Source organism: Crocuta crocuta, unplaced genomic scaffold (genome assembly GCF_008692635.1).
Source record: "Crocuta crocuta isolate KB4526 unplaced genomic scaffold, BGI_CrCroc_1.0 scaffold140, whole genome shotgun sequence".
Lineage (NCBI taxonomy): Eukaryota > Metazoa > Chordata > Mammalia > Carnivora > Hyaenidae > Crocuta > Crocuta crocuta.
Window position 1 is genome coordinate 2,171,987 of NW_027527775.1, and position 20,901 is coordinate 2,192,887.

General features: G+C 39.4%; 1 protein-coding gene across 8 annotated transcripts in view; it reads left to right on the top strand.

Annotated features, from left to right (window-relative positions):
* The window catches only part of MTUS1 (microtubule associated scaffold protein 1), a 176,584-nt gene that overhangs the window by 97,676 nt on the left and 58,007 nt on the right, over window positions 1-20,901 (top strand). For 6 of the 8 annotated variants that reach the window (XM_077772474.1, XM_077772504.1, XM_077772476.1 and 3 more), the window contains 2 exons: window positions 6,437-6,571; window positions 10,891-10,929. In XM_077772474.1, coding sequence (XP_077628600.1) covers window positions 6,437-6,571; window positions 10,891-10,929 — 174 coding nt within the window. The remainder of the gene's footprint in view (window positions 1-6,436; window positions 6,572-10,890; window positions 10,930-20,901) is intronic. The other 2 variants (XM_077772482.1, XM_077772494.1) reach the window with 1 other exon arrangement.

Consider the following 20,901-nt stretch of genomic DNA (forward strand, 5'->3'; position numbering starts at 1 on the left):
GAGGGCTGTACCACATCATCTTCAGAATCCTTGTTTCTTCCACTTGGATTTTCTTCACTACAGTAAGATGGTGTCTAATAGTCTGGAAGGTGGGTGTCTGAGTTGTTGAAGAGATCAAGTTGATCGAAGAATTACTCTTATTTACCCACAGTCTGAGGACAAAGGAGTATTGCCTCACCTGCCAACACTGGTCAGTTGGTCACATGCACCTGGAGTAGAGTGTTGAAAGGTTTTCAGGCTGCATCTGGGTTCAGAGCCAAAGTTTGTGTTTGACTAGTGATGTCTGCCACTGGCGAGGAAGGAATGCGAGGCAGTGTATGTACTCTAGTCCTGGATTACACGTTTAATACTTATGCACATCTGAATTGACTATGTAATAAGAAAATACTATTATCTAGACTGGCATTAATTCTGTTTTCATTCTTTGAGTGTTTTTCTGGGGTATGTATGAGACATTCTTGTTATTACACAGTTGAGTAATTTTGCATTTGGAATCTGAAAGCGTAGACTTCAGTAGCAACTTGATTTCCAGCCAGGTGGGCAGATGATCTGGCACAGTGGGTAGCGTTAGACAGATTGACAAAAAAAAAATTCGAGAAATAAGCAGAATGTTGGTTCTGTGCATATACATAACTCAATAAACAAAAACACAAACTGATGTTAACCAGATGCCAGAATGCAGTATGAAATGTTAGTTTGCAGATAAGTCTGCAACAATGAGAAGCCCTTCTGGAATAAGAAAATAATGCCTTCTGTCTAGGCTTCTCTGAGAATGTCTTCACTTTCTCCTGAGACTTTGTTACCTCTTTTACTCTTGTTTATTTCATTTGAATCCCATTTTGATCATGAGGAAATGAAACGAAGGATTCCAGAGAATCTGCCATTCTGGCATATTTGAGGTAGCCAGGACCAAGAATCAAAACACAACAAGGGCGGTTCTGAATTGTGATTACAGCTGCTGGGAGCTGGGTGACCACATGTGTGATATCATGTATTGACTCTACAAACCGTCACCGAGGGGTTGTGGCCCCTGCAGCACTGTGTCGAGAACTGAGGATGCACATGGCTTCAGTGGGACTATCACAGGAAACCCTTCAGTGTCTCCTCCTGTGTAGGGAAAAGCCGGTCCTGCCTCGTGTATGTGTCCTTGACTCACGCTGCTCCCCCACTCACCACACTTCACTTATTCTAACCAGATGTGCCGCAGTTCCCTGAGACACCAGGTGGGTGGTCTGCAAAATCCTGACACTGTCTGCCCGAAACAGCATCCGATTCCGCAGGCTAAGGGCTCAGTCCTGCAAAGCTGCCCCTCCCCCCTTGAGATGACAGCTGCAAGTCCAGTTTTTCACCTGTGCTTCTCACAGCCCGGGTGTACTAGGAGGTTTCAACGACTCCTGTCTTGGATCTGGTAAATTTGCTGAGGCCGCTCACAGAACTCAAGTGAACATTGACTTACATTTGTCACTTTATTGTGAAAGGATATGACAAAGGATGCAGATGAACATCTGGGTGGGATTGACATGTAGGGCAGGCTTACATGGCAAGGGCGGGGAGTATCTGTCCCCTCTCCAGGCTGCTGCTCTTGGACTGTGTCCACCAATTCAAGCTCTCCCAGCTCCATAGTTGGGGATTTTTATGGAGACTTCATGGCATAGGCATGATTGATCATTAAGTTCGTTTTTAGCTCTTTTCCCTTCTGAAGAAAATGAAGGGTGGGGATCGAAAATTCCAAGAGTCTAATCATGACATGGTCTTTCCAATGACCAGCCCCCCTCCAGCAACCCACATGGAGTCACCTCATTAGAACAAAAGATACTCCTTGTCACCTAAGAAATTATAGGGATTTCAGGAGATCTGTGTGAGGAATTGGGAGCAGAGACCCAACATACATTTTCTACTCTCTCACAGGTACTGAGTACCGTATTTGTTTAGTGAGGGGCCTGTGAGGGCATATGGACCATTTCCAAACTTGATTTTCAAACCCACTCATGATACATAGATAAAGGGAGGCAGGTGAGGCAGTGGCCAAGTCAGGACCAGAACTCAGATATAACAAATTCTATTCCATTAATTGAAACTGTGATATTAATATTTTGTAACTTTTGTCACCAAGTGTTTATCATTTGGATGTAACTGAGGGGGGAAACTGTCTCGGGGGAAACTGAGACACCATCGCACCATCAGAATACCCAGTCAGCTGCCGTGTTAGGAACTGAAAATAGCAGACAGGAGAAATACTTTCAGGAGATCATGTCTCATAGAGAAGTGCATCCTTCAAGTTGGGGTTTACTAGAAAGCAGCGCACCAACTGAAGAGTATTTAGGGAATTGAAAGATGTGTAATTGTTGGTCATAAAAGTGTGTGCAGCCCAGCAGTTTGTCTCTGCCATTACTGAGCTGGGAAAAAAACAAAGGCAAGAAGTGTGTATGTAGATGGTCAGAAAGACTGTGTGTGTGCACATGTGTAAGTGTATGTGTGTAAATGATGGTACCTAGTCAAACTCAGAAATGTTATCCTTCTGCAGGAATTTTGACCCTCCCATGTTGTAAAGTTGATGATAGATCTGGTGCTGGACCTGGTGTTTACGCTGAGCTGAAGAGTGGTGCTTTGTTTCCAGGACAACACCTCCTGCCTGCGTGACAGGGAGCCAAGGGACAGGACTATTATGTCTCTGGAGAAATTTGTCTTGGCTTTAGTGAGAAATCCTTTTAGTCTGTTCTTTGGAAACTGAATGTCTTTGTGTTTAAAGCTTAGAAATGAAAAGTATGAATAACTCTAAGATCATGCAGTTTTCTATTAGGTCTGTAAATTAAACTCAACTTTTCAAAATCTGAATAGGTGTCTTATTTTCTGCTGGCTATAATTTTAAAAACGTTTCAAGAAAAGACTAAAATCCAAATTGGTATAATACTTGTCAAGACTTCAACAATAACATCATTTACTTCCTTTTAGGGTTTTGATTTAGCAAACGCTGAAATGCTAATTGAAGCCCAATATCCATTTTGTATGAAAATCTAAAAGATAAGCTCTATGAAATTTTGATTCTGTTCTCTTAAAGACTATGAAATTCTGTCCCACATCCTTTAAAAAAGTTATTGAATTATATGATAGCAGTATCTTCACTGTTACCATGTACATTAGCTCCTTGTAATTTTCAGTTTCAGAAAGACCAAGTCTTTAGGTTCTGAGGAAAGAGAACTGGAAAGAAGAATAGGAAATTGACAGAAGCCTCTCAGTAGGAGGGAAGACTCTGCTGATTTGACCTAATATTGGAAATGTTACATGGGCATAGGAAAATAACAGATGGCTCATTGTAGATGGACTTGACATATATCAGAGAAGAATAACAGCGTGTTTTTATGTGTTTAATTGTGACCTCTATAAACGCTGCTGTAGGAGTTAGGATAAGTTAGCCTAGTGAAAAATGTCTGTCTTCAAATTCATAACATAGTTGTAAGTAAGGTAGAATCTGACCCTTTTCTAATATGAGGTGAAGAAAGGAATCAAAGTTGGTAATAAAGAAATTTATGACTAGGTGTTGAATTTGAGAACAGAACTGGATGCCCAGAACTAGGGGGTGGAACATCAACTGAGAAACAAACAAACAAATCCAGTGGCAGGGAAATGAAGCTTGGGAACCAGGTAGTGAACGAATGTACTTGTAGATTTCCTCTCTGGCCCATTGAGGCTGTGGTGATAGAAAAATGCCAGTGGTGTGTATGGTTAGCAAGGGGACAAGGATAAAAAGATGAGCTTTCATGGGAAGAGAGGACCAGAAAACTTTTTAAGTATTTTTGTTTGGACTGTTTTTCCCTTAACTGTGGAGAGAAAATGTCAAAGTGCTGGGTTTATATTCCTGAGTGTTGTGTAACATGGTAATTAATCTCTTAGGGAAAGCGAAACAGTACTATTAAAAATCCTGTTAGGAGCTAAGCTTATAGACCGTGTACTTTGTCGAAGATGACTTGATTATGGAGAAATACGAATTTAGAATGGTGTTGGGGTGCCTGGGTGGTTCAGTCACTTAAGTGTCCGACATCGGCTCAGATAATGATCTCACGGTTCGTGGGTTCGAGCCCCACATCGGCTCTGTGCTGACAGCCAGCTCAGAGCCTGGAGCCTGTTTCAGATTCTGAGTCTCTCTCTCTCTCTGACCCTCCCCTGCTCACGCTGTCTCTGTCTCTGTCTCTCTTGGAAATAAAAAGAAATTAAAAATTTTTACAATGGTGTTTTAAGGTAACCCTCTTTCCACCCTACCTCCCCCTGAGGTCATTACTGTTGCTTCCTTTTTTTTTTTTTAATACCACTTAATGATATTTGAAACCATTTTTTTATTTGTCTTTATCTGTACATGCTGGAACTATTTTTCAAACATTTACCGTGAGGTTTTTGACACTTCTGAGATTGTTAAAATGTGGACTCCCCCTGCCGGAAACACTGCAATAAGTAATGATAATGATGTTATCTTCCTAAAATAACCACAAGTCCACTTGCATACCATTAGCAGAAGAACACTATTTCACAGGACTTCATTATAGAGCGAGTATACCGTGAGTGAACATATAATGTGAAAATATGTTCTCATTTGGAGTTCACAGTGCAGGAATAAAGCCGCGTCCCTTTCTTTTTCCTCTGCCCTTTTCCCTGCCCCAAGTTCAAATACAAATCTTAAGGATTCTTTAGAAGATTTGGTTTCCCTTTATAATCCAATGGGAAGCGAGAAATGTGAAAGAACCCTTAAGCAACTGTGAAAGACGCTTAGTGTTTGTTTTGATATTTAATTTTTTGATGCTGAAGGGCTTTAGTCATTACTGGGCAAAAGCAGAAATAAGAGTAAGCAAGACATCTATTTAAGGCTTTGCAATAATCATTTCTCCATGTTTTTTTTAATTAAATTTTTTTAGGATTTATTCATTTTTCAGAGACAAAGGCAAAGAGTGAGCAGGGGAGGAGCAGAGAGAGAGGGAGACACAGAATCTGAAACAGGCTCGAGGCTCCATCAGCACAGAGCCCGAAGTGGAGCCTGAACTCAGGGACTGCGGGTTCATGACCTGAGCTGTAGTCTGATGCTTAACCGCCTGAGCCACCTACGGGTCCCTGTCCATGTTTTCAAATGGCAGTTCTGGTAGAAAATCAAGTTGTAAAGTACCATCATTATTTTTGAAAGTTGTGTTCCTTATTCTGAAGTGTCACTGTCCATTGATGTGCTAAATTTGCCCTGAGAGTCCCAGTGAAGAACCAGAGGCAAAATTAGAGACCACAGCAGAATGGAAGGTGGCCTTTCCCAGGATTCACAGGCATATTACACCTAAAGCGTAGTATTTGCTCACTTAATTTTTCCCTCTACCTTTTTTCCTGACATGTTCTCTGGGAGATATTGTAGGTTTACTTCTGTGGCAGCCCCCTCGGCCTGGTAAACTGTAGTCGTGGGCCCAGAATTAGACCACAGCCTGAACAATGTTGGTTAGATAGTTTCTCGAAAAGTTCTTGATCTAGTCATTATTTTTAGTGCCTGGAAACAAAATTTTTTTGTTTTTTCCCTGAGAGGATTCCTGTGTGAGTAGAGAGGAAAGATTTACACGTCAGTTAAAGGAGGTTTTTCTTTTTTTCTTTTTCTTTTTCTTTTTCTTTTTTTTTTTTACAAATAGTTTATTGTCAAATTAGTTTCCATATAACACCCAGTGCTCATCCCCACAAGTGCCCTCCTCCATGCCCATCCCCCCCTCCCCCCACATCCATCAGTCCTCAGTTTTTGTCAGCATTCAAGAGTCTCTCTTGGTTTGCCTCTCCTTTTCCCCCACCATTTCCCCCCTTCTTCTCCCCCATGATCCTCAGTTAAGTTCCTCCTAATCCTCCTATACGTGCAAACATATGATATTTGTCTAAAGGATGTTTTTCATTATTTAGGTGGGATTTGCTTTTATGTTTTAGCTTTGGGACTCAGGCACCTTGTTCCAGGGCAGATGAGGGAGTTATACCTCCTGTCCTATAGTAAGGAAGGATCCAAACCAGCTCTCATGTCTGTTACTGTCACAGAGTGGATACATTATTGTTCTCACATTATTAACACATCTGGCTACTGGTGTTCATTGTGATTCGATTACTGGCACATCTGCCTTGTCCCCGTGGAGACGGTTGCTCTTTATTGCTGCCCCTTGGGCGTGCTTGTCACATGGCACGGATGGCCATATGATTTATATTCCAACTTTTATTTGGGACAAAAACTTGACCGGACAAGACACGTAAACTTGGATTATGCCAGGACACATGGTCACTGTAGTTAAAGCAGTATCTTCTCTTCCCAGTATGTGGTAATAACTGGCATATTGCAGGGTGCTTAGGGAGCACTTGTTGCTTCAGGGGGAAGGAAGAGATGGTGGAAAATTGATGCTGTATTTATGTATAAAATAAATTGTACTCTTCTGTGTTATTACAGCCGGGAATGCCACTGTCATCAAGTATGAGGAAAAACCTCCCAAACCAGCATTTCAGAATGGTTCCTCAGGATCCTTATATTTGAAGCCTTTGATACCCAGAGCTCATGCCCACTTACTAAAAACTCCTTCAAAAGGTATGCTCCTCATTGCAGAAAAAAGAGGGAAAGCACTACTTTTTAAGTCCTTACCTTATAGCAAGTCAAATTTTGGCATCTAGTCTTATGGCATATTGAACTGTTATTTACATTCTCCCTGAAAAAAGGCACATAATGCATTTTAACATCAAGGGAGCCCTTCTTCTTCAGAGGGTCACTGGGTTCTGTAGTTAAAACTTGATGCATATAAATCAGGAGATAGATCACAGGTATAAGGTGAAAATGATTAAGACTTCCAGGGTTAAATTATTTGAAGATTGTGATCTGGAACAATGAGGTAGAAATGCTTAATTTACTTCCCACCTTTGGTCCAAACCATGTTCTCCCCCCTCCCTTCTTTCTCTTCTCTTTTTTTTGTATTACTCACTTAGAAATTGCCGTGGCTACGAAGAATAACTTTCAGGTTTATCATATATGTGGTGTATACTTAATATGGAGTGTTCTCATGAAGCTTTATCACTAAGTGTAAAGTGGGTCTGAAGCACATTAGAAGGTGGGTTAGTTTTTAGTGAATTGAAAGATTTCTTACCTGAAAGAAGTAGGAAGGAGAAACTTAGCTGGAATCTCTGATCCATTTTAGAGGTGGGGTTTGCTAGGCTTTTTTTTTTAGAAAAGTATTTTATTTATACCACTAGTAGATCCCAGCTACTCTAGTTCCTCCAGGGTATAACCATTTTATAAGTGACAGGAAAAATATCTTCCAGTATTTCAGTTTTAACAGAATGAAATTGCTTAGTTACAGAGTAAGAAGTAACTAATGATTTGGGGACACAATTAAAAATATGTATATACATTACCCTAATACCTAGGTTAAGATACATCTAACAAGTTTTCTTGATTTTTTTATTATTAATAAAAGGACAAATAGATTGTAAATGTTTTCTTTATAGACAATTTCAATTAGAAAATAATAGTTTAATGAAAGCTCTACTGTTGTTTGTATAAGTAAACTGATAATGGAGGCAAGAGAAGTATTAAAAACTGGACAGATAACATATTGTCAAATATAACTGATGAATATTTGCCTCCACAACACCATTTACAGGCAGTAATTAGACTTTCACACATCCTCAATTTTATCTTAGATTCAAGCAAATACAAGTTAGTAGGTTATGATCCTAAGGCGTAGTCACGAGCTTCTCTTTTGAGCACAAAAGAATTAGCCTTTTGATTTGATAATCTCTCTACCTTCTTTTTTTTTTTTTTTTTTGAGAGCATGAGAGGGACAGAGGGAAGGAAGAGAATCTTTTTTTTTTTTTTTACAAATAGTTTATTGTCAAATTGGTTTCCATATAACACCCAGTGCTCACAAGTGCCCTCCTCCATTCCCACCCCTCCTCCCCCCCATCCATCAGTCCTCAGTTTTTCTTAGCATTCAAGAGTCTCTCATGGTTTGCCTCTCTCCCTTTCCCCCACCATTTCCGCCCTTCTTCTCCCCCATGGTCCTCAGTTAANTGCAGGTTGTTTCCTGCTGGAAGAAAGAGAATCTTAAGCAGGCTCCATGCTCCATGCAGAGCCTGACACAGGGCTCAGTCCCACAACCCTGGAATCATAAACCTGAGCTGAAATCAGGAGTTGGACTCTCAACTGACTGAGTCACTCAGGTGGCCCCAATTCCTCTACTTATGTTTTTTAAGATTTATTTTTGAGAGAGAGACAGAGCACGAGCGGGGCAGGGACACAAAGAGAGAGTGAGACAGAATCCAAAGCAGGCTCTAGTCTCTAGTCTCTGAACTGTCAGCCAAAAGCCTGATGCGGGGCTCGAACCCACAAACCATGAGATCATGACCTGAGCCGAAGTTGGAAACCTAACCGACTGAGCCACCCGGGAGCCCCTTAATTATTCTACTTTTCACAATGACTGAATGTGGCAGTAGACACAGTGGCGCGCGCAAACATGTTTTAATGTCAGGGAAAACCCAGACACCTACAGGGTCCTCCTTTATCCCATCAACTAGAAATAGCTATTGCATTTCCTCCATTTTTTTCCCCTCCGCATAAATGATAGTTTTGTTTTTTGTTTTAAGAAAACAAGGGCATAATGTATACACGCTCAGGGGTGGCTCAGTGGGTTAAGCATCTGATTCTTGATTTCAACTCAGGTCGTGATCTCATGGTTTGCAGGAGTCAGGCTCCTCACTGTTACTGTGGAGCCTGCTCGGGTTCATTCTCCCTCTCTCTCCCTCTCTCTCCTTCCCTCTCCTTCCTTCTCCCTCCCTCTCCCTCCCTCCCTCTCCCTCCCTCTCTACCCTTCCCCTGCTCACATTCATTCTCTCAAAATAAATAAACTTAAAAAAATAATGTGTATACTCTGTTGTGCCTTGCTTTTTGTTTAGTGGTGTACCACAAGAGCTTCTTCATTTTAAATAGCTATTTAAGTCTATTTTCCAACTCCATGGTGGTGGACAATTTCTGGCTTTTACTATGGCATGTGGTTCTGAGGTGGGCGAACATTTTTGAATGTGAGCATTTGTCACTTCCGATTCTAATTACTTCTATGAGATATCCCTGAAAGAGGAGTTACTGGCTAAACTGTATGAATCTTGCTGAAATTGTTAATACATTATTTTTCTAGAAAGGTGTTCGTCTCTCACATCAGTGTGAGAGTGTCCATTGCTCATCCTCAACATTTGTGTGTGTGTGTGTAAGTGTGTAAAGAATCCTATAGTGACTTGAGGTTCAACACCTAGTGAGTGTTGATCAATGCTTTCCCTTTTGTACACTATTGAAGAGAAAATAGGCATAAATATGCGCAGAAAGATTCTTAAGTGTGCCTGTAGGTTGTTCTTATCTGTCCATGGTCTTAAGTTTCTAAAGTATCAGACGACCCCTTGCTGTGATGACATTCTTGCTGGAATGACATTGGTTTGGGAATCCGTGGTTTTTATTGATGATGATGAAGCCCCAGCATCTACTACATACACCAGTAACTCAACAGAGCTGTTAGGTGTCAAAATTTGATCCTAAATAACTTGCGGAAAATTAGAACTTCATGATTCCACTGATAAGTATATAGAATAGGGAACTCCAGTTTTCTAAAATGTCTTGCTATTGAATTTGCCAGTTTTTGTATCACACAGTTTTTAGTTACGTGGGAACAAACGATTTTCATTTATAAGGGCCACAAATGGTAAGAGATTGTGGTGTCTGTAAACTTCTCAGATAGAATGTGGCGGCTCCTCTAGCCATCTGCAGACGATTACGCTCTAGAAATGGCAATCTCTGGTCAGGTGGAAGCACTTCTAGTTTTCTTCTATTGACTGATCTTTGTAGCTCTGCACCTGTTAACATCACTTGTATTTTTTATAAGCTTAGTAACGTATAACTGACAAATAAAATTGTAGTCTTCTTGGTGGTTTGATAGACATACACATGGCGGAAGGGCCCCTGGTTGTGTTTCATATTGTGTCAGTTTGGAGAAAAAGCTTCAATATTATTTCCTTTGTAGCTGAATTGCAAGTGGGCTGGGTTTAATGCCTGGCAGGTTTAGAAATCACACACTAGTGGCTGTCTTTCATAATGCCCCGCCTTTTTTGCTGTGTTAGCAGTGGAATAGCATGAAGTGTGTAATATGTGTGTAAATCCAGCACTGTTAACATTCACATTGCAGCTATTCTTGACTGAAAATATTTTACAGTTTTCCTATCATATTTAATTTGTGACAGTGAATTCATATCACCTTTTAACTATCATTCTGCTGTTATTTGGAAAATTATTTGAATTAAAAATTTTTAATGTTTATTACTGAGAGACAGAGACAGAGCATGAGCTTTCAACACAGAGCCTGATGCGGGGCTCAAACCTGTGAACTGTGAGATCATGACCTGAGCTGAAGTCAGATGCTTAACCAACTGAGCTACCCAGGGACCCCTGGAAAATTATTTTACAGTTAGAATATACTAGATAAAGTTGACTGTATTTCAGTGGTATTTCCCATATGAACCTAAAATTTAGATATTTTTCAAAATATTTTTTTTTGTTTTGAAAATATTTTCAGGGGCATCTGGGTGGCTCAGTTGGTTAAGTGTCCAGCTTCGGCTCACGTCATGATCTTATAGTTCATGTGTTTGAGCTGCACATTGGTCTCTGGGCTGACAGCTCAGAGCCTGGAGCCTGCTTCGGATTCTGTGTCATCCCCTCTCTCCGCCCCATGCCCACTCACATGCTGTCTCTGTCTCTTAATAATAAATAAACATTGAAAAAAAATTCTTAAAGAAAATATATTTAAAATGGCTAACTTTTGTGTGATATTTCATTCAAAATGTGGGCATCTAACAAATATTTCTTTTACTTCTTAGGTCCTTCAAGAAAAAATCTGTTTACGGCTTTTAATGTGGGTAAGTGACAACCTTAAATATGGAGAGAGAAAAAGAACCTTTTTGTAAAGTCATGTTGTCGTTGAAAGCATTTAAATGTGCTTATATTGATTTTTCACTGTTTTGCTTAAAATAGAATTTTAGGTTTGTGGCGTAAACTTACTTGATTATGACTTGGATTGGCACGGGTTAAAACCTGGTCAGCATGATCAGCCAGCTATCTGACCCAAAAGGATGTTTTATTAATAATCATTTTAGTGTTTTAAAAATGCTTTTTTAAAAATGTGGTCTAAAGGGGAGAGTATACTTTTTCTACAGTAAATGTTCTTTTCAAATTTGGTAGTCTTTGGTCGCTAAATCTCCATATCAGGTTTTAACACCTTTTAACAGTTCAGCAGCTTGACATTTTTCTGTTCTTTTCTACACTTCTACTGAACAAACTTGCATCTGTCTCTAAGACAGCTCGCAGCCTCAACCCATTTGAACCACAACTGAGAATCTAAAAGTTTTGTCTCTTGAGAAGCCATAAAGAATCATAAAATGTATTCACTGCAGTTCCTATGTTTGATCTATGGCCAGTCAGGTCCCCTTATACTACCTGCGTTCTCTTGTTGAATATTCAGTGATAAGACAGTAGGTAGCTTCTAAGTACACTGGAGAGTGGAACGGCTACTGAAAAGGGAGAAAGGTATCATAGCACATTGACTACATGCTTGTGACAGTGTTGAGTGCTCAGGACACAGTGGTGAGCCAGAAATGAACAGGAGTCTTCAGAAAATTAGGCAAGAGGTATAAATTTCTGATGCCCTGTATTTAGATAGTAATTTAAGAAAATAGGGTGAATAATGTAATATACCGAATAATGAATATCCTCACTGTTTCCAAGTTGTGTCCAGTTTCTCAACTTAATAAAGCAGGGACATGTGAGGGAATTTTATCACAATTGCTAACCTTTTCTAAGGTCTTAAAGCTAGAGAAGACTCAATCATCCAACGTGACTGAAATTCTAAAGATCCCAGTTGCCTGAGTTTTAATATATTCTTACTAAATCTTTTATGATTAAAAAGAAAATGGAACTATTCTACACACTTTGAGATTTTTATTTTCTTTTGCTTTAAATTTCTAGCACATCCTGGTATTTGGGAGAAAAGGAGAGCTAATATGCTGTAGAATGACTTTATGCTAAATATCAGATAACCTTTGGGGCACCTGAGTGGCTTAGTCGGTTAAGCATCCAACTTTGGCTCAGGTTATGATCTCATGGTTTGTGAGTTTGAGGCCTGTGTTAGATTCTGTGCTGACAATTCATGGCCTGGACCCTGCTTCTGATTCTGTGTTTGTCTCTGTCTCTGCCCTTCCCTTGCTCACACTCTGTTTCTTTGTCTCTCAAAAATAAATAAATATTAAAAATTAAAAAAAGAAAATCAGATTGCCTTTAATAGGAAGCTATATGGTATGATAGCTCTGTTTAACTGAGAAACTGCCAGATGTTTTCCAGAGTGACTGCAGCATTTTACATGTCCACCACAGTGTATGAAGGGTCTAATTTCTTCACATTGTTGCCAATACTTCCTTTTATCTTTCTTTATTATAGCCATTTTAATGAGTATGAGATGGTATCTCACTGTGGTTTTGATTTGCATTTCCTTGATGGATAATGATGTTGAGTATCTTTTCATTCTTTTTTATGGCTAATATTTCACCTTGTGTGTGTGTGATATATATATATGTGAATATATATATATGGCAATACATATATATGTGTGTATACACACACACATATCACTTTTTCTTTATCCATTCGTTTATCGATGGACATTTAGGTTACTTTCATACTTGGCTATTGCAAATAATGCTGCAATGAACATAGGGGTGCATATATATATTCAAATTAGTATTTTTGGGTGCCTGGGTGGCTTAGTTGTGTTCATTTCTTGGTATTATTAGCCCAGGGTTGTGAGTTCAACCTCTGCATTGGGCTGCACACTGGCCACCCAGTGTGCTGGGTGTGGTTGTTAAAAAAAAAAACAAAACAACACACAAACAAAAGCAAATTAGTATTTTCGTGTTCTTCAGATAAGTATCCAGAAGTGGAATTGCTAGATTATATGGCATTTCTATTTTTAATTTACTGAAGAACCAGCATAGTCCTTTCCATAGTGGCCACACCTGCTTACATTCCCACCAATGTCACACAATGGTTTCCTTTTCCTCACATCCTCACCAGTGCTTGCTATTTCTTGTCTTTCTGGTAATAGCCATTCTGATGGGTATCAAGTAGTGTCTCTTAGAGGTTATGATGTGTGTTTCCCTGATGAATAGTAACATTGAGCATCTTCATGTATCTCTTATCCATCTATATGTCTTTGCAAAAATGTCCATTTAGTTCTTCTGCCTGGTTGTTAATTGAACCCTTACTTGGTTTTGTTTCATTTTTGGTGTTGAGTTATAAAACTTCATATATTTTAGATATTAACCTCTTATCAGATATACCGTTTGCAAATATTTTCTCCCATTTAGTAGGTTGCTTTTTCATTTTTTAATAGTTCCTTTTGCTGTGCAAAAGCTTTTTAGTTTGATACTGTCCTGTTTGTTTTTTCTTTTATTGTCCCTTTCTGAGAAGACATCTCCAAAAAAAATACTGTAAGATTGATATCAAAGTTTACTACCTGTGTTTTATTTTAGTTTTATGGTTTCAGGTCTTACATTTAGCTCTTCAGTCCATTATGAGTTTATTTTAGTGTATGGTGTAAAAAAGGGGCCCAGGGATTTGTTTTGTTTTTTGCAAGTAGCAAATTTATTTAATTTATTGTCTTTCCCCCATTATATCTTCTTGCTTCTTTTGTCGTAGGTAAATTGACGTTACATGCATGGGTTTGGTTATGGGTTCTCTTGTTCTGTTTTATTGATGTATGTGTCTATTTTTGTGCCATTACTACACTGTTTTGATTACTGTAGCTTTGTAGTAATGTTTGAAATCTGGGAGTGTGATACATCTAGCTTTGTTCTTCGTTCTCAAGATTGCTTTAGCTATTTGGGGTCCTTTGTGGTTCCATACTAATTTTAGGATTATTTGTTCTAGTCTGGGGAAAATGTTATTTGTATTTTCATAGGAATTGTATTGAATTTGTAGGTTGCTTTGGGTGGTATGGACAGAGTACAGGTTTTCACTGCATTCTGTAGGTTCTGGAATGTTGTTTTCCCATTTTCTTTTGTCTCAAGGTGTTTCGTTTATTTTCTTTTTGCATTTTTCATTGACACAATGGTAATATGTTGCTTGTCCTCCACATGTTTGTATGTTTTCCATTTTTTTCCCTAATTTTTCTTGTAGTTTCATGCTGTTTTGGTTGGAAAAGATTCTTGATATGATTTCAGTCTTCTTCAATTTATTGAGGCTTGATTTGTGAACGACCATGTGATCTCTCCTGGAGAGTGTTCCATGTGCCCTTGAAAAAATATGTATTTTGCTTATATTGGATGGAATGTTCTGTGTATATCTGTTCAGTCCATCTGGCCTAATATGTCATTTCAGGCTAGTGTTTCCCTATTGATTTTTGTCTGAATGATATCTACTTGTGTATGTGGAGTGTTAAAGTCCCCTAGTTTAACTGTTGTCAGTTTCTTCCTTTATGTCTGTTAATATTGGCTTTATCTTTTTAGGTACTCCTATGTTGGTGCATAGATGTTTACAATTGGTAAATTGTTTTTGTTGGATTGAACCCTTCATTGTTTTTATTTATTTTTTTATTTTTTTTACAAATAGTTTATTGTCAAATTAGTTTCCACATAACACTCAGTGCTCATCCCCACAAGTGTCCTCCTCCATGCCGATCCCCCCCTCCCACCCACTTCCATCAGTCCTCAGTTTTTGTCAGCATTCAAGAGTCTCTCATGGTTTGCCTCTCTCCCTTTCCCCCACCAGTTCCCCCCTTCTTCTCCCCCTTGTTCCTCCGTCAAGTTCCTCCTAATCCTCCTATACGTGCAAACATATGATATTTGTCCTTCTCTGCCTGACTTATTTCGCTCAGCATAACACCCTCAAGGTCCATCCATGTTGCTACACATGGCCAGATTTCATTCTTTCTCATTGCCATGGAGTATTCCATGGTATAGATAAACCACATCTTCTTGATCCATTCATCTGTTGATGGACACTTAGGCTCTTTCCATGTTTTAGCTATTGTGGAGAGTGCTGCTATGAACATTGGGGTACATGTGCTCCTGTGCCTCAGCATTTCTGTATCCCTCGGGTTAATTCCTAGCAGTGCTATTGCTGGGTCTTAGGGGAGTTCTATTGTTAGTTTCCTGAGGAACCTCCCCACTGTTTTCCAGAGGGGCTGTACCAGTTTACATTCCCACCAACAGTGTAGAAGGGTGCCCGTTTCTCCACATCCTCCCCAGCATCTCGCGTTCTCTGATTTGCTCATTTTAGCCACTCTGACTGGTGTGAGGTGGTATCTCAGTGTGGTTTTGATTTGTATTTCCCTGATGAGGAGGGATGCTGAGCATCGTTTCATGTGTCTGTTGGCCATCTGGATGTCCTCTTTGGAGAAGTGTCTTGAACCCTTTATTGTTATGTAATTTCCGCTTTTGTTGTAAATTCTACTTTGTCTGATAGAAGTATTGCTGTCCATTTTCTTTTTGTTTCTATTTGCATGGCATATTTTTTTCCATCCCTTCACTTTTAATCTGTGTGTCTACGTGGAAAGGGAATCTTTTGTAGGCAGCATATAGATGGGTCTTGTTTTTCATCCTTTCAGCCAGTCTGCGTCTTTTGATTTGAGCATTTAGTCCATTTACATTTAAAGTAATCATTGAGATGTATGAATTTATTGCACTTGTGTGGCTTTCTCGCTGTTTTTGTCGTTCTTTTCTATTGCCTTCTACTTCTTTTGCTCTCTTCCCTTGTGTCCTGATGATTTTCTTTAGTGTTAGGTTTGGATTCCTTTCTCTGTCTTTTTGGTGTATCTTTTACTGACCTTTGGTTTTTGTATAACACCCTATATTAAATTGGTGGTTACTTAAGTTTGAACACTTTACGCACTATATTTCTACTCCCTCCCTCACAATGTTTGATGTTCTTGATGCATATTTTACATCATCTTATTTTGTATACCTTACCTAATTACTACAAAGACCGTTGAGTTCACTGTCTTTGTCTTTTAATCTTGACACTATTTTTATAAGTGGTTGGCCCATTATTTTTGCTATACATTTGTTTTTACCAGTGAGTTTTTTTCTTTCATTGTTTTCTTCTTGTTATGGCCTTTTCTGCTTAAATAAATCTAACATTTCTTGTAAGTTTTCAGTAACATTTCATGAAACTGCATGGTGATGAACCTCTTTGACTTTTTTTGGGGGGGAAACTTTTTTTCTCTCTCTCAACTCTGAATGATGATCTTGCTGGGAAGAGTCTTCTGGTTGTAGGTTTTTTCCTTTCAGTTCTAGCCTGCAATTTCAGCTGATAATCTAATGGTAGTTCCCTTACATGTAACTAATTGCTTTTCTCTTGCTGTTTTTAAGATTCCTTATCTTTCTTTTATTTTTTACGATTTTATTTTTAAGTAATCTCTACACCCAGTGTGGCACTTGAACCCACAATCCCCAGATCAAGAGTTGCATGCTCTACCCACTGAGCCAGCCAGGTGCCCCTCCTTACTTTTCATTTTTGACATTTTAATTATTAATGTGTTTTGTTGTTGACCTCTTTGGATTCAGCCCTCTTGTCTAGGGCTTTCTGTGATTCATGGACCTGGATGTCTGCTTCCTTGTTCACGTTAGGAAGTTTTGAAGTTAAAAATAAATTTTAACATAAATAAAACGTTAAAAAAAAATACTTCTCTTGCTTTAGGTGAGTTTATTTATAACCATTATTTTGATCTCTTTAGCAAGTAGATGGCTTATCTTCATTTCATTTAGTTCTTTTTCTGAGGTTTTTCTTGTTCTTCTGTTTGGAACATATTCCTGTCTCCTCATGTTGCCTGAATCTGTATGTTTCCATGTATTAGATAGATCAGCTGTGTCTCCTGGTCTTGAAGGATTGGTTTTATGTAGAAAATGTGTTGTGGGGCCCGGAAGCCCAACCCACCCCTTGACCCCCCACTACCCTGGTCACCAAAACAAGTCACTCCATGGTGCCTCCATGTTTTGGGCTGTGTTCATTCCTCTTTCATTGGATCATTGCTCTTGTGGGTAAACTGGGGTGTGGGGCTAGTCCTCTCCCAATTCCTGGCAGTAGCTGCTTTGGAGGGGCATCATTCTGCCTGAGGCTCCCTGTTGCATGTTCCAGATAGAAGCTTCTTGGGTGGTGGTGGGGAGATGGGTCCCAACTGGGGCCTCCTGCTAGGTGAAGTGGGCCGGATCCACTTTGGAGATGTGTTGAACAGGGTACAACCACAGGGGAGTGTAGCGCAGGGCGAGTGGTACTAGTAATGTAGATGGAGAATGTCAGAAGAGGTCTCCCCCAGTGTTGGGCCAGCTATGCAGAAGGGCAGAAAAATGGCACCTGGTAGCACTTCCATTCTGGAGTAAGTTCTTAGAATCTGTGCCTCTTCAGCACATGTCTTAAAAGTCAGCAAGTCTCTTTCATGTATAGCCCAGGTGCTTTTCAAACTGCTGCTGCTTTTCTATGTCTCAGATCAGGTGAGTTTGTGCACAAGCCTTTTAAGAATGGAGTCTTGGTTTTCTGTAGTCTTCCAGCTCTCCTAGACGGTAAGCCCCACAGATTTTCAAAGACAGATGTTACAGGGACTTGTTTCCTGGTGCCAGGTCCTCAGGGTGAAGGTGCACAATGTGGGACTTGAACCCCCTGCTCCTCAGAGAGGATCCCTGGGGCTGCGATAGCCCTCTTGCTTGTGTGCTGCTGTGCTGGAGGTGTAGGCCCCGCACAGCTTGCGTTCCTGCCCCTCTCCTCTTCTTGATGTTGCTTTTCCTTTATTATCTCTGGCTGTGGAAGAGCTGTTCTGCTAGTCTTCAGCGCATCCTCTGAGAGTTCTTGTATATGTAGTTGAAGCCTTGGTGTGTCTAGGGGAGGAGGTAAGCTCGGGACACCCCCCTCCTCGGCCACCTTGATCTTCTCTCTGCTTTAGATGTTCTGTGGAAGAATCCATTGCTTCATGCAGGCTTATGAAAATTTATGCATGTGTTTTTTTAGATTTTTATACTTTTAGCTCTTAGGCTTTGGTCTGTGATCCATTAATTTTTCTCAATGAAGTAGAGGGTCCAGTCTTCTTCTTTTGCATGTAGATATCCAGTAGTCCCAGCACCATTTGTTGGAAACAGTAGTCTTTCCATCTTTGAAATGTTTTGGCACATTTGTTAAAAATAGTTGCCTGTAAATGTGAGGTTTTATTTCTGGATTCACAGATCTGTTCTGTGGATCCGTGTGTGTCTTTGCTAATATGACACTGTTGATCACTGTGGTATAGTAAGTGTTGACATCAGGAAGTGTGAGGTTTTTAACTTGTTCTTTTTGAAAATCTTTTGTTGGCTATTCTGGATCCCTTGAATTTCCATGTGAACTTTTGGATCTGTGTCAATTTCTGTAAAGAAGTAAGCTGGGGTTTTGAGAGAGCTTGCATTAAATCTGTAGATGAATTTGTGGGTATGGCCATTCACACAGTATCAAGTATTCTGATCCATGAATGTGGGAGGTCTTCCCTTTTGGTTAGATCTTCTTCAGTTTCAGTAATTTTTGTAGTTTTCAAAATGCAAGTTTTCAGTTCTTTTGGCCAGTAGTGGTATGTGACTCTTCTGTGTTTTGGAAGGTGCCATTGATATTGGTCACAGTAAAAGTGCTGGTTAAATAAATCTAATATGCCTATCTTAATCTGAATTAAATATGAAATATGGAAAGGCATTCTTCATGTCTCAAGTTTATAACAGATATTTTTGTTAGGCATATGAAACACCCCAATATATTATCCCCTTCATACAATAAACTGTTAGCATTAGACATTTTTCCTTTTCACAATGTTGTACTGACATCATGCCTCATTTCCAAAGCATATCATTGACCCTTGACAAATCAGTAACCCTTGACAAGTAGGGGTATCAGAATGGCAAACCCTACTTAATTGCTGATTAAATGAGAAAAAAATGGCAAGTATGAATCATGAGACTAACCTGGCATTCTGACGAGCCCCTGAGAAGTCAGTGTGTTGACTTTTGGAGCAACAGCTTGGGCATTAAGAAGTGGTGTCCAAGCAGCTGATAACTTTGGTGGCTCATGTAACCTCTCTGATATTAGTGTTCTTGTAATTAAAATGATCTACCACTAAGGTTTCTAGCTGCTATAATATGCTATGACTGCAGAGCACCTTGACTTCTTTCATATTCTACTTGCAGAGGATCTTTTAGATGATACAGAAGACATTGTTTCACATACACACACCTTCCTCCAGGCATTAAATTTTAGATAATTGTACCGTGGTTTTGAGATAGTTTTTATTTTTTAAGCAACAAATAGTGGTGAAGAGTAAGCTGACCATTTCTTAATTGTAGCAGTTTGCTAAATTCTAAAAAGTTTAGCAGGTACAGGTTTAAAAATCACCCCTTAGTGTTTTTTTTCTATTGGTGATTTTAAATATAATCTAGATAACTTTATGTCCTGTTTTGTTGCTTCTTAACATGAGCAATCACTCCTAATGACGACTTTATTTAGCATGTGTAGCAACTTTTAACTGTTCTGCTTGAATATGAGGGCTTCCTCTGAATCACATATGTAAATGATTCTATGATGGACATTTCTCACTCTGGAAGTTGGGCGGAGTTTCTTGCGACAGATCCTTGAAAATAGCTTAAGTAAATAAAAACCTGGGCATATCTGTAGTCACTTCACTGAGATAATGGAATTGCTTTCCAAAAGGTTCCTATCCCTTTATATCATGATTGCCACATAAGAGGGCTGGCTTCCCCATACGCTAGTCAACATTGGATATTATTTTTAAATTGCGGCTAATGTAATAGTTGAAATGTATGTCACTGTTTTTAATTTAACTTTTAATCAGTTACTTCAAAGACCGTTTCACTATCTCATAAGACATTACAGAGGAGCAGAGAGAGAATACACTTCTTAGGCCTTGAATATTGGTTTAAATCTTGGTCTTGCCACTTTCTGCTCGTGTCCTGACCTTAGGCTGGTTACTTAGCCTCTCCAAGTCTCAAATTTCTCATTTGGGATGTGGAATGTTATGGGAATACTTCCCAGTATAGGAGTAATTTTGACTTCATAAGAGTGTTGTTATAAAAAGCTCTCAAGTGATAGCTTCTTCTGCTGCTCAGGTTGGCGATGATGTGATCTTTCCCCTTGTTCTTAGGATTCTAGGGGCTTATTCTGAGTTCTTTTGCTGGATGTTCAATTATTTTAATTCCATAAAGCAAGCAGGAAAAGTGGATTAAAGTCAAGAACCATCCTCATGGGGTCTAGCTGCTGTAATTTATTTAAAGAATCTTATGCTAAAAGATTTTAGCCAGCATTGATTCTAAATAAAACTTCGTTTACTGTTTATTAGGAAGATGTCGCACATACCACATACTAGAATTACCTTGGTTCCACCACCCATTAAAACTGTTTCGGATACCAAAGGATGAGAGATGTTTTCATCCAGCCCCCTGATTGTTTTACACAAGATCATCAGACTCAGGTGCCATGGTGTCTGCCTTGCAGGTCAGAAAATGCAGTGCTTTGTGCATATTCATTTACTAAACACAGCACAGAGGATAGGGTTGCTTTCTGTACCCCTTATTTCCAAGATGGGAAACAGTTGAGAGTTGCTGATCTGCTCTGATGAGGTATTACTGGTGTGGCCAGAGTTTCCTCTGGTGAGAATAGGGATGAGTCTGTCTTTCATTGTTGTTTTATGATTATAACGTTTATCCTCCTTAAAGAGCAGATGCTGTTTTGATAATGTGGTAGATGTAGCGTTTCACCTCAGGGAAATGTGTAGGTTATTTAGTAAATCTTGTTGGGACAAAGGCTATCTTTTTCAGCCC